At 46.2% G+C, this 13,363-nt stretch overlaps 1 protein-coding gene across 5 annotated transcripts in view; it reads left to right on the top strand.

The window, feature by feature from the left end:
- Positions 1-13,363, top strand: part of ABTB3 (ankyrin repeat and BTB domain containing 3) — a 310,781-nt gene that overhangs the window by 173,527 nt on the left and 123,891 nt on the right. For all 5 annotated transcript variants that reach the window (XM_049115343.1, XM_025461749.2, XM_049115340.1 and 2 more), the window contains exon 2: positions 8,227-8,376. In XM_049115343.1, the coding sequence (XP_048971300.1) occupies positions 8,227-8,376 (150 nt within the window). The remainder of the gene's footprint in view (positions 1-8,226; positions 8,377-13,363) is intronic.

The raw sequence follows: 13,363 nt of genomic DNA, 5'->3' as shown, positions 1-13,363 counted from the left end.
TCTCTCTCTCTCTCTCTCTGTGACTATGATGAATAAATAAATAAAATCTTAAAAAAAAATAAAATGCCCCTAGGAGGAGTCAGGGATGCTCACAAGCCCTGCAGGGAGCTGACATTTGTCACCGCAGAGACAAGGACACTGGGAAGAGGAGTCTCTCTTTCTCCTCCTAAGCCCCTATGAGATGGATGTACCTCAGGACTCTCTGGGGCGACATTGCAAGGATAATGCAATAAAAGGAAAACCCTGAGAGAGGAAGGAGGGCAAAGGAAGCATCCAACAACCTTGTAAGGATATTTAATAGTGCTCCCTAGTGACAGGGAAGAAGAAAGAGGGAGGAAAAGCATGAGCCACCATGGACCTGACATGACATGTGTCATAGGAGGTGAGGAGAGACACAAGAAAGCCTGCCCAGCTTCTCCACTGGAGTGTCCAGCAGGTGTCTCATGTTGAACAGGACCAACAATGAACTCTTGTCCATAAACCCGCCCCTCCATTATGGTTGTATAGGTCAGAAACCTTGGAGCTTCTCTCAGCTCCTCTCCTTTTCTTACACCCTGTACCCAATTAGTGACTGCATTGACTTTACCTTCACACTGTATCGAGATTCACTTTGGCACACCTCCGCCGTTTCTACTGCGGTTCTGCCCTGGCCATTCCCAACAGCCTGTTCTTGACCCTAGAGGGTCAAATGACCCTCCAAAACGGCCAGGACACATCCCTTCTCTACCCAGAATCCTCCAGTGGCTCCTGTCTCACTTAGGGTAAAAGCCAAAGTCTAGAGTTGCCCACGAGGCTCTACTCAAACTGCTCTTATCACTTCTCCTGCCTGGTTGCCTGCTCCTTCCCACCTTCTCTGTTGCTTCCTCTACCAAGACAGGCCCACCCTCTTGGGACCTTTCCCCTTATGATCCCTTCTGCTGGCCTGCTCTTCCCCCGAGATATCGACTGGGCTCACATGCTCACTTCTTTCACGTCTCTTGTTGTCCCCTTCTCCATGTGACCTGCTCCGGGACCCAGCATCTCCATCCTCCTTTCCTGCTCTGCTCTTCTCTGTGGCGCTTACCACCCAACCAGCTGCCTATTCTACTTGTGTGTTTGCAACAAATGTACTGAGATGGCAAGGACTTCCAGTATTTTACTACAGGATTTCCAGCACCTAGAAATGCACCTGGCACCTAGTGGGTGCTCAACAAATACTGAATGAATGACCGAACAGAGTATTTTGCTTTTGTTTTGTTTCTTCGCGGTCCTGTAACAGTTGGTTTTCTTATTTATGCTGTGAGTGTTAGAGCTGCACCATCGCCCCACTGTCTCTCTCAAGGCTCACACGACCAAATTCAGATCTGATTAGCTCCCTTGTTTCTTCTGAGCTGGCTGCTGGGGAGAGCTAGCTGCACCTGGTTCATGTGGGGAGGGCAGCCTCTGGCATCCCCTTGGGCCACTTCCTCCTCTGTGCCTCTGTGAGCCTACCCTGCCCCTGCCTCTTTCTGCCTCAGCACACGGGCTTTTTTTTTTTTTTGAGTCTTGGGAAATCTCAAAAGTGACCTTTGCCCTGGGCCTTGAAGGATGAACATGAACTTGCTGGGCACTCAGCAAAAACAAATGGAGATAACAAGGTTTAGAGACAGTGAGGGTCAGGAAGAAGTGCAGATAGTTGGTGCAGACCACTCTTTCTAGAATTTTGGCGGTGAAAGCAAAGAGAGAGAAGCACAGTGGCTAGAAGGTAAAGGTTTAGTTTTTATGTCCAGACTCTTTTGACCCAGTGCCCTCTATGATCCCTGCCTCCCAGCCCTGCTGCTCCTCCTTCCTTCTACACCATCTATTCCCATCTTGCTCCCTCTGCTCCAGCCACTCTTAGATACAGACCATGTGCCTCTAGGCCTTTGTTCTTCCTTGGAATGTCTGTCTAGTAATAATAATAATAACAGTGAGCCAAGATTCACATGTGTTTACTTATTTGATCATCCACTGGCCCTACGAGGATTCCACTATTACCATTGCTATTCACAAGGAAACTGAGGCACAGGGACGCTAACAGCATGCCTGGGTGACATGGCTGTGAAGTATCACAGCTACAGTTCATCCTGAGCGTTCACATGGGCTCCAGATTCCACGCTGTGAACTCTGCTGGAAGGTGTCTGCTTCCCCGGGTCCCAACCCCTGAAGCTCCCAGAACAACTTGGGCTCACCCCATTATGCTCCCTGGTGGGACCCCAGGCACACCTCTGCCCTCATGTGTCTCCCATAGTGTTTCAGTTAGTGGTGTGGGGTGTCTCCCCTACCAACCAGGAGCCTTTGAGGGCAGAAATGTGTCCTGCTGTCTTTGTGGGTTCAGTTTTTGCAGTTGATCCATAAATATCTTCATGTTCTTTCAAGGTCAACATGCTTCTTCCTCATATGTACTTCAGGGACCATATATGAAAATTCTCCCATCTTTGTGTTTTTTACCTTATTTCTTTTGATGGTTTGGCTTCAGAAGTCCTAAGAACTTTCTCTTTGAATATCATTCGTTATGAACAAGAATGAACCATGGTCTGGGTTTCTCCTAATTGGCAAGTAGGATGCCTCTCACAGACGAATGGGTTCGCCAAGCCAGCCCTAAATTTGTTTCCCACTTCCAAGGATCTTAAGGAAAAAGGGATTTCCAAGCCAGTTGTGTAAATATTTTCAAATATCTGATAACTTCTGTCTTGCTGCTTAGTAAATTTAACAGTAAAGGAAAGCTTTCTGGCATCATGTTATTGAATTCCTAAATCTTTAGCTTCAAAGAACTTCACTCAGATTATTAGCAAACATTTATCGACCCCCATTTCTGTGCCAGGTTGCCCACATATATCATCCCATTATGGCTTCCCCACCACACTGGGGGGTAGATTGTGTCAGACATCTTCCAGAGGGAGAAACTGAGGCTCAGAAGTCACAAGCCCTGCGCCACACAGCTGGGTAGAACAGCACCGAAATCTGAACCCGACTAGGTCTCACTGGTGTGTATCAAGGGTTGGTCTGCTGAACACCAGCTGCTTCCCTCCTGTCTCTTAAAGCTGGTGCTGATGCCAGGACCCTCTACCTTAAATTCTGGGGATAACTGAGCAGCAAACAAGGTCTAGCTTGGCAGGCGAGCCTTGGAGAATCTGATCTCTCCTCTTGCAGCCAGACAGGCTGGGCAGAACTGAAGCCTGTGTCCTGGGTGCCAAGACATGAAGACACATGTCATCTCCTTGTTCTCGTCCATCACGGTCATCACCACCACCTGGGAGGGGAGAATGGCTAAAGGCTAGTGGCTGTCTTATTGGTTTTCTCTTGATGGGTAAATAGCATCCAGGTCCAATGATAGAATGGAGACTCAAGAAAAGCTTAGAAAAGAGAAAGGATGGATGGGCATCAAAGGGCTGTCCAATGTGTACAGGAAAGTAGTCACGTAGGAAGGCAAGAGTGCAGCTCTGGTTGTCCCCATCAGAGACAGAACTCCCATGTGGTTGGCCCAGAGCAGCAGTTCTCATATTTTATATTCTAAGCAACCTAACCAAAAGGTTGTCTGTCTCCAGTCCCACAAGATTTTGGAAAGATGATCCTCAAGACTGTTTGAATCCAGACATTAAATAAACAAAACTGCACATTTGTGGGAACAGGCTAGTTCGCAGGCACTATAGGCCAGAGGCTTTAAGTATCAGTATTATCTTGTGTAATCACTGCAAGAAACCGATGAAGGAGAAATTTTACCCCTCTTTGCAGACATGGAATCTAGGGATCTGGAAAGTTCTTTGTCCAGGTTGCACGGGGGCTACTGGGGAATTGGAGTCCATGGTTCTGCGAAGTCCACACCACCCCACCTACAGCCAGTCCCACAGCAGAGACCTGGGAGCATGGACATATGAAGGCATTGATTCATCATCTTTTAGGATCCACAGACCCCTTTGAGAATGTGAATTAACTTCCCCCTTAGACAAATGCACAACCCATCCCAAAGTAAGAGAATTTCAGGGAGACCGTGACCCCTTCACACTCATTGTTGACAGTAGCTTATGGTCACCTGCTCCCCAGGGAGAATATTTCCTCTAGGTCCAAAGCAGTCATATCTGAACCTTGGTTTCTCCCTGTCTTTGAACTTGAGTCTTAATCACCAGGCTGTGGCTGTCCTTGGCTCTAGTAATAGAAATTGATGAGTAGTCCAAATCTCAGGCCTACATCTGACACTAAAATATGATGCTGGGACCTTCTTATTGACCTAGCTGATTTTTATACAAAAAAATAAATAACTCCAGCTTATGTGTATATCTCATACAGAGTCCTCAAAAAGAAAGAAAGAAAACACTGGTGTATAATCTTTGCATAATAGACCAATTATAGATTTTCCAAATCTTGGTAATCGAGCTTTCAAAGTTTCTTTGAATAATTACATTTTCACATTTAAATTTCATAACCCTCTAAAAGAAGGAGGAAAAGTTCCAAGGGAAATTATTTATTCTTATGATGAAGCATAAAGTAGTCCAAAACTGGGTTTATACACATTAACTGATTTTCATCTCAGTTAACATATGATGAGCCCCTATTACTTGCCCAACACATGCAAAATACTTTAGTACATATTACCTCATTTCATTGCTCACCCCCAGCAACTCCTTGAAGGAGACAAGGCCATTATTATGACCTCCATTTCACAGAAGAGGAAACCGAGGTCCAGAGAGGCCCTGTGACCTGCTCAATGTTAAACATGGGTAGGTCATGGCAGAGTCAGGATTGAAGCTCTGGGTTCCAGACCAGGCCATGTGCTTGTACCTTAAATAGTGTGTGAAGCAATGTTTCAGATACATGTTTAAGATTAGAACTTGCTGCATGTAATGCAGATACCAAGAAGGCAATCTTGTGAGTACATGTGAGGGCCATTCCCACAATGAAGTAGAAAACTTTTGCCCTCCCCAACATTTGGGGCTTACTTGTGGGGCTCCTTTGCCATGAAGCCCACTGACCAACCCTCCCTTCTCCCAGCAAAAGACCTCACACCCTGGAACCTTGGGCTACTTATCACACTGGGTCATGTTCATCTGCTGCCATCTGCAGTGAGCCCTCCATGGGCAGTAAATTCCTGAATAAGAGGGACATCGAGGGCATCCGGTGAGGGACTGGACCAACATTCATTGCCATGGCAATGGCTTCTTGACTTGGCCTCTGACCAACTATCTCAGCAGGTGAGCAGGCAGGAGGAAGCAGGGATGACTCAGGGCGTCTCTGCCTGGGGTGAACTGGAGGATGACTCCTCTGTTGAGGAGAAAGGAGGCAGGCAGGAGACCCGCCTTGGATGTTGGGTATTTCTGTGAAGGTTTTGTCTTCCCTGCAAAGCTGAGGGTTTCTGAAATGCAGGAATCACCTCTCAGTCATCTCTCCATCCCATACAGAGCCTCGCACAGTGCTAGGTAGTGTCCAGTGAATGGTGAATCTGTACTGTCCAATTAATGCCAGGTTGTGTACTAGTACAGTCCACTGTGTTCTTCAGATTGTTAGTCATGACCCATGAGTATGTCCTGGTGCTGCAGACCAGCATTTTGGTGCTGCAGACCAGCATTTTTATTAATGAGATTGAAGAGAAGATAAATGAAAAGGAAAAAGAATAAGAGTGCATCATACATAGTAAGGATCAGGATTATTTTATGTGAAATTTTTTGGTGAAAAGTGTGTGGTGGTGGTGGTGGTGGTGGTGTGTGTGTACACTGGTCTGTGATATAAAATACATTTTTAGGGCACCTGGGTGGCTCAGTGGTTGAGCATCTGCCTTTGGCTCAGGGCATGATCCTGGGGTCCTGGGATCAAGTCCTGCATCGGGCTCCCCACAGGGCGCCTGCTTCCCCTCTGCCTGTGTCTCTGCATCTCTCTCTCTGTGTCTCTCATCAACAAATTAATAAAATCTTTTAAAAAATACAATTTTGCTCTGATGCACAAAGTGTTTGAAAAATAATAGAGAATAATTTTAGAAAGACACGTATTTGGCCAGTTTCCTGATTATAGAAACATTAAAATCTAATGGCTATTTATTTGCATTATTTATCTATTTATTCGATATTCATCCAAAAGTCATCTACTACAGTTGCCTTGTCCACTGTGTCATCCTATTAGGTGTGAATGGGAAACACCCACGAACAAGTGACTAGCTCAATGTGGCAGGTGTTGTGAATTGGGCAGCAGGAGCCAGAAGAGGTGTGTGTGTGACGGGTGCCACTCATGCCTGCCCATCTTCACAGCAAGAACCTTTGTTTGATGAGCTTTTGTGGTTTAAGCAGGGTGAGCAGTGGGCTCGCACTGCTAACCTCTCTGTTGTCTCCTCTCACCCTGCCAGCTGGCTGAAGTCACTCAACACCTCTATATGGGTAGTGTTGTATTGTTCCCGTGCTATTTTGTTATTGACAGGCTGTCTCTTTGGTTAGTTTATGTACTACTTGAATATATCTGCTGCTGCTTTTGCATCCAAAATTTTTGCCTTGCAGGGTTGTGAACAGAGTAGGCACTCAGTAAATGCTCCTCTGCGTTGACAACTACTCATTGTTCGGCTCCCTGCTAAGATATCCCTCCATTCCTCATGTTTTCCTCCTGTAGAGCACGTCCCATATGGCTTTGTGGTTATGTGCATTAACAGTCTTTTCCTTTGCTTAGACTATGAGCCCACTGAGGACAGGGAGTGTGTATATCCTTTTTTCTTTTTTTAAGATTTACTTATTGGGATGCCTGGGTGGCTCAGAGGTTGAGCGTCTACCTTCGGCTCAGATCGTGATCCCGGGGTCCTGGGATCAAGTCCCACATCGGGCTCCCCAGAGGGAGCCTGCTTCTCTCTCTGCCTGTGTTTCTGCCTCTCTCTCCGTGTCTCTCATGAATAAATAAATAAGATCTTTTTAAAATTTTATTTATTTATTTATTTATTTATTTATTTATTTATTTATTTATTCTAGAGAGAGAGAGTATGTGCCAGTGAGCAGTGAGAGGGGCAGAGGAAAAGAGAGAGAATCCCAAGCAGACTCTGCATCTAGCATGGAGCCTGATGCAGGGCTCAATCCCACAACCCTGAGATCATGACCTGAGCCAAAACCAAGAGTCGGATGCTCAACCGACTGAGCCACCACCCAGGGGCCCCAGGAGAGTGTGTATTGTATCCATCGCTGTATCCTGAGCCCCTAGCACAGCACACTGCCCACCTGCCATCTTCCTCGTGTCCTCAGTGATCTGCACTTGGTGGTTGTATCTGTTAGTTATCACCATAACAACACTGAGTAACAGATAACCTCCACTCTCTCAAAGGCATGCCAAATCGATGTTTGTTTCTGTGGAGCAGCTCTAACCTACAGCTTGGTACTGGAGCTGCTCTCTGCGTCTCCTCACCCTCCTTCTTTTAGCAGGCCAGACAGGGGATGTTCCTCTTATGTTGGTGGCAGAGGTATAAGAGAGCAAATTCAGCCATACAAGCACTTTTCAGGCCTTTGGTTCGATTGAGTGCATTCGTATACTTTTGGCCAAAATAAGTCAATTAGTCAAGCCCAAAGTCAAGGAGCACAAAAGTTTGCTCTGCCTAGAGAGGTTTGGATGGTGAAGGGAAAGTGAATAATATCTGTAAATAACCTACCAAAATAAGTTCTTAGACTCTTGCTAAATGTTCATGGGATGGAAAGGAAGGGAAGAAATAATTAGATGCCAGAGGTTTCCCATAGGTTTTCACCATGAAATTACAAAAGTCCATGGGGTCTCTTCTACTGCTTGACATACACCTCCACAGAGAAAGCCAGAGTTTTGTCTAACAAATAACAGCCAGAGTTAAGTTTGTTGGGCGAATATAAAGCAAGCCAACAGAAGCAACCGCCAGCAGAGACTCTTCCTCTGCTCAGGGATGTGCAGGGGTGGCTGCTACCTCTGGGAGGGACAATGGACAGTGATCACTGGCTCTTTAAGAGGCATCTCTGAGTGGATAGAAGCCAGGCTGGAGGAAAGGATCCTCTTTTGTGTCCTTTGGCAACATGTGCATGCAGGTGAATGCCCACATGCTAAAAACGAGTAGGTCAGGATTGTGAGGAAACCTTTTGAAATAGCTACACATCACTTCTAACAGGAGTTCAGAACCCAGGGCCCCATGTTGGCTTCGCGGCACCAACCCTCGTGCAGTCTGAGGTCATGTAAGATTTGATGCCCCACCCTTGGTTAACTGAAAAATAACCATCTGCTTTCTTTCGTTGTCTCTCCCACCACCTGTAGGAGTGCTGTGCCTGCCAGACAGCCTAAACCTTCACAGGGACCCGCAGCGGTCAAGCAAGCCTGGGGACCTGCCCATGTTCAGCCAGTCGGAGTTGAGGACCATCGAGCAGTCCCTGCTGGCCACCCGTGTTGGCAGCATCGCAGAACTGAGTAAGTGGACACTGGTTCTTTGGCCTTCTCCGTGCCCAACATGCCACTCCCCTCAGGACAGTGCTTAGTAACCAGCTGGGGGTCAACTTTTATTGAGCACCTGCTGTGTGTACAAAACAGGGCCAGGGTAGCCCTAGGAAAGGCAAGCACTCTGGAGTCAGACAGGCCTTTTAAAATTTTCTACCACTGTCACTGTGGTAGGTCAAGTTCTTAATATTTTCTGAGCCTTAGTTTCCTTTTCTATAAAATAGAGAAAGTAATACTACCTAACTCAAAGTTAGTTGTGGCGATTCAACGAGGCCATAAAGAGGGTTTGCCATGGTGACTGGCACACAATAAACACTCTGTAAATGGTGGCTGTTCATTGTTGATTTCCAGCAAGATCCATTTAAAGCATATGTCAGATCACATCTTTCCTCTGTTCAGCATCCTCCACTGGCTTTCCTTCTGACCCATAGGAAAAGCTAAAGTCCTCAGATTTGCTTCCAGGCCACCCCACATATCCCTCTTATTCTTCCAGTCTCCTCCAAGACCCGCTGAGCTCCAGCCACCCTGGTCCTCTGTTTTTCCTTGACTATAGCAGACATGCCTCAGGACTTTTGCACTTACTTTTCCCTTTTCCTCAACCACTCTTCCTCCAGACAGCCACATGGCTGGCTACCTCATTACCTTCAAGTCTCACCCAAAATTATACTACACTGTAGGGGCACCTGGGAGTTTCAGTCAGTTAAGCGTCAAACTCTTGGCTTCAGCTCAGGTCATGGTCTCATGATCATAAGATCGAGCCCCATGTTGGGGTCTGTGCTTAGCAAGGAGTCTGCTTGAGGTCCTAGTCCTCTGCCCCTCCCCGCCAAAATAAATTAATAAATATTTTAAAAAACAAAGACAAAATTAGGATACCCTGATGACCTTTTTCCCCCATATATTTTTTGTTTTTTAATAAAACTTCACGGAGATATAATTTTTATTCAGTCACTTTACTAAGGTAAATGACTGAAAACCATCAGGCAGCCAACCACCAGCATCAGTTTTGGAACACCAGTTGTCATCACCCCAACAAGAAACTTGGTAGCCGTTAGCAGTCATTATCCTTCCCCTTCTGCCTGGCCATACTCTATATTTTATTCATTTCTTTTTTTTTTTTTTTTAATTTGTCCCTCCCTACTAGAATATATTCTCACAGAAAATAGATACTTGCTTTTGTTCATTGATGGAACCCCAACACCAAGAATACTGCCTGGCACACAGTGTGCCTTCAGGAAATAGGAAGAGAAGGGGGAAGGGCAGGGAAAGAGGAGGAGAGAAAGGAGGGATTGTCAAGAAGGTTGGGTGTCTCAAGTTTGGGCGGTGAGTTGCCATGCTTGTGCACCCCCTAAGTCAGGGCTGTGCCCTCTGAGTGTGGCCAACCAAAAGAAAATAAAACTGTATTTACTTAGGATTCTGTTGATTGTCACATTACCTGGCTTTGTGTTCCTGATCAGACCTGAGCATTGATCTCAGAAATAATGAATTATGTTGCAGTATGAGTTGGTGCAACATTCTAGAAAATTCTGAACCATAAAAAGGAGTTAGGGTCCAGAAGGCAACTTGTGCCCCTTCCCAAAGGAAGACCCTATACACGCAGGTCAGAAATCCTCTGTTTAGCACGTAGCATGCCCCTCCGGAAAGGGAAGCTGTAGCTGAATCAAGCTGTTGGGCCCTATGGTCATTAGGGAGCTACTTTCCTGGCACCTGAGTTTGGAAATTGCACATCAATTCTCATCAAACCCAGAAGTCACAAGATGCTGCCCATCACAGGGTCTTCCAGCTACCGGTACATCAGCTGTACAATTGTTCTTAAACTCTTAGGGGCCCTGGACCCTTTGACAGTCTGGTAAAGCCTAGGGCCCCTGCCTCAGAATGATATTTTTAAATGCATGAAATAAATGCATATGTTTACAAAGGAACCAAAATATATTGAAATTGAGTTACTGAATTTTTTTTTTTTTTTCAAAATCGTGAGGTAGTCATGCTAGACTTTTTAGTAGCACCTTGCATAACAGAATCTGGCAGCGGCTTCGATGACACCATTATTGGGCGGTAGCGATATGTGTGAATGACATTTTGAAATATCTTCAATAGTTGGAAAAGGATAAGAAAATGTCTGCATTTTAACAGCTCCCCAGGGATTTGGATGTAGAGGGTCCAGGTTGGGGAAGCATCGCTCTAAGAAGAAACCCCACAGTGTTTGGGACTCTCCAAATTTCTAAGACATGCCCACGACCCTGGAAATGCAGAATCTGGCTACAGAGTCCGGTCATGTCTGCGTGGGCATAACCTGGGAAGAGCTTCCTCACCAACTCTCCGCTGGGGTCTCAAAGGTTTGTCCTGGGAAAATCTGAAGCCTTTTAGATTTAGAGTCTAGCACCTGGGCTGGGGCTCTGCTCAATTCCAGCACTCTTCGGAGAAAGGATTTGCTAAATAAATCTGTACTCGGCCCAAGCAGGCAGGCTGCAGGAGCAGCTTACCGCATAAATTGTTTTTAAGGACAATTTGCTCTGTAAATTAGACGCTGTCGTTCTCACTGAATGTTGACTTTCACATATGAATTGTTGGCACACAAATGGTGCTGCTAATTACAAAGGGGTTTTGTACATTCATTAAGTCAGTCCCATAGAACGTGTATGAGGAAGCACATTGATAAGCCACCTTGGTGACTGGAGGTAATAAAATTGCCTTCTTTTCTGATCTGACTGTAATTTAGCCTGTCTTGCTCTGTGGTCTGAATCAATATGAGACTTGCTCTCTCTGTGTACATAGAGAGCTGCTCTTCATATTCAAAGATTATTCCACCAGTGTGGATTGTAGAAACTGCTGTTTTCCTGCAAAGGTGAGATGGAGCGAGTCTGTTCCCAGACATCCCTGCTCTTCTGGAATCAGGATGTTGCAGGGTCAGGGCAGAGCCCCAACCCATGGCCTACTTAGTAGTCAGTAATAATCCACACCAGGAGATGTTACTGAACCAGGGAACTATGATGAATCCACATGAGTTATTTCCGGTGTAACCACTATTATCCACACTGTAGTGGATGCAAGAGGAGGATGAAAAACTTGTCTAAGATGAACTGCACCCACGAGCTTCAGGGCTTGAGACGGAGTGCTGTTCTCGAGGCAGAGTTTTCAGGCCTTGCCACTAGACTGCCCTCCCTCTGGGAGAAGCCCAGCAGATGTTTCTACACGTTACAGGTGCAGTAAGGGCTGTGTTCTGCCAGCTCTGAGGATCTGCAGTTTGTTCTGTAGGATGCATCGTGGAAGCTCTCCTCTAAACATAATTGGAGATGTGCAGAGTCACCAAGGACATCACCTAGAAGGGGACCACCCTGGAGGCTGAGACTTCTCCCTATAACCCCTGCCTGTATCCTTAAGCTTCATGTTAAAATCCAGGACTTGGTCAAGCAGGATGTTCAGAGTGCTTACCTTTGTCTAGCCTATTGTGGCTTAGGGTGAAAATATATCCACTTACTCTGAAGCACCTGCCGTGTACCAAGTGCTGTAAGTCCATTAAAGGTATCCCCACTTCACACGTAAGAAAACTGAAACTTGGAAGGATAGAGGTCTTGCCCAAGTCCACACAGCTAGTAAATGGCAGAGTCATAATTCAAACCCAGTTTTTTTTTATTTTTTTTCTCCCTTGCTGGGCTGTGTTCGGTTCAGCATTGCACTGTGAGCCCCTAACACATCACCCCTCACTTGGGAGATATCTGTCATCCGACAGGGAATAAAGGGATGACGCACGGCCAACTAGTCTCTGAGACAAGATCAGAAGAAAATACTCCCAACGAGGGGAATTCTTGATGAAAGTCCAGTCAAATGCTAAGTATCTATGGAACTGGATTTTGATCTCAGAGACCTGGCACTGAACCTACGCATGCCTAAAATATTTGAGTGCTAAGCTAAATTAGGATGCCACAGAGTCCCCCAGACTGACAAAGGCTGGCGATTTTTTTAAACTGTGAGCCCTAGAAAATTTACACGGTAATATGCTGAACTTCCCAGTTCACCTAGAGACCCACGGGCAGACCCTTCCGGCTCTCCTTCCCTGAACCAGTAAGCAGCTCTGGGGGATCAGGTCTACCCAGGCTCTCCCACTGAGGCCATAGGAAAAGCAGAGGCCCCCTGGCTTTTCTCACTTTTGAACCAACTTGACTCCACATTTGTTTCCTTCCGATTCTACATTTGTATCCTCTGAGGTCTTGTCTCGTTCTCTGCCTGACGTCCCAGCCTCATCCACCAGCTTCCAGGGAAACCCCGCTGGACAGTCATTAATTATAGTGCTTGTTCTGTGGGTTAAAGGGGGAAAAGTGAGCCGTGTCATAAAATGCCCCTTGTAGTCGCACTAAGGCTTTCACGCTAAACTGTGAACTTGTTGCTCCCATGCAATGAGGCGATCAGAATGGAGCTGTTGATTTACAACAGTGAGGAAAAAAGGTTTCTGGGTCCTCTCTCTTCGGTGTCACCAGAAAGGAAAAAAACCACCTTAGTCTTTGTTGCTTGGACAAGAGTATCTCTCCCCTCGTTTGGAATGACGGTGGGCTCTTCTCAAAGAGTCCTACTGCCTCCAGTGCCTGGGCAGCACCCATGACCCTCTGATGACAAAGTGGTCAATGGCCTCTTGGTATTTTTCAGATACTCCACTCCACCACAGAGCCTTTGCACTTGCTGCCCCTTCTGCCTAGAAAGCTCTTCCCCTGGTTTTCACAAGGCTCCTCTGTCACTGTATTCAGGCCCCTGCTCAAATGTCACCTCTTCAGAGAGGCCCTCCTGTGACCACCCCATCCAGCCCTCCCCCACTGCTCTCTGTATGCTCTTCCTGCTTTAATTTTCATCATAGCACTTACCACCACCTGGTGTACTGTATGTTTATTTATGTATTTCCTGTCCACCCCTCCAAAACGATAAACCCATGACAGCAGAGCAGGTTTTATTTTATTATTTTATTTTATATTAT

The sequence above is a fragment of the Canis lupus genome, chromosome 10 (assembly GCF_003254725.2).
Source record: "Canis lupus dingo isolate Sandy chromosome 10, ASM325472v2, whole genome shotgun sequence".
NCBI classification, from domain to species: Eukaryota; Metazoa; Chordata; class Mammalia; order Carnivora; family Canidae; genus Canis; species Canis lupus.
Note: the sequence above shows the minus strand (reverse complement) of the source record. Positions and strands in the feature narration are given on the sequence as shown.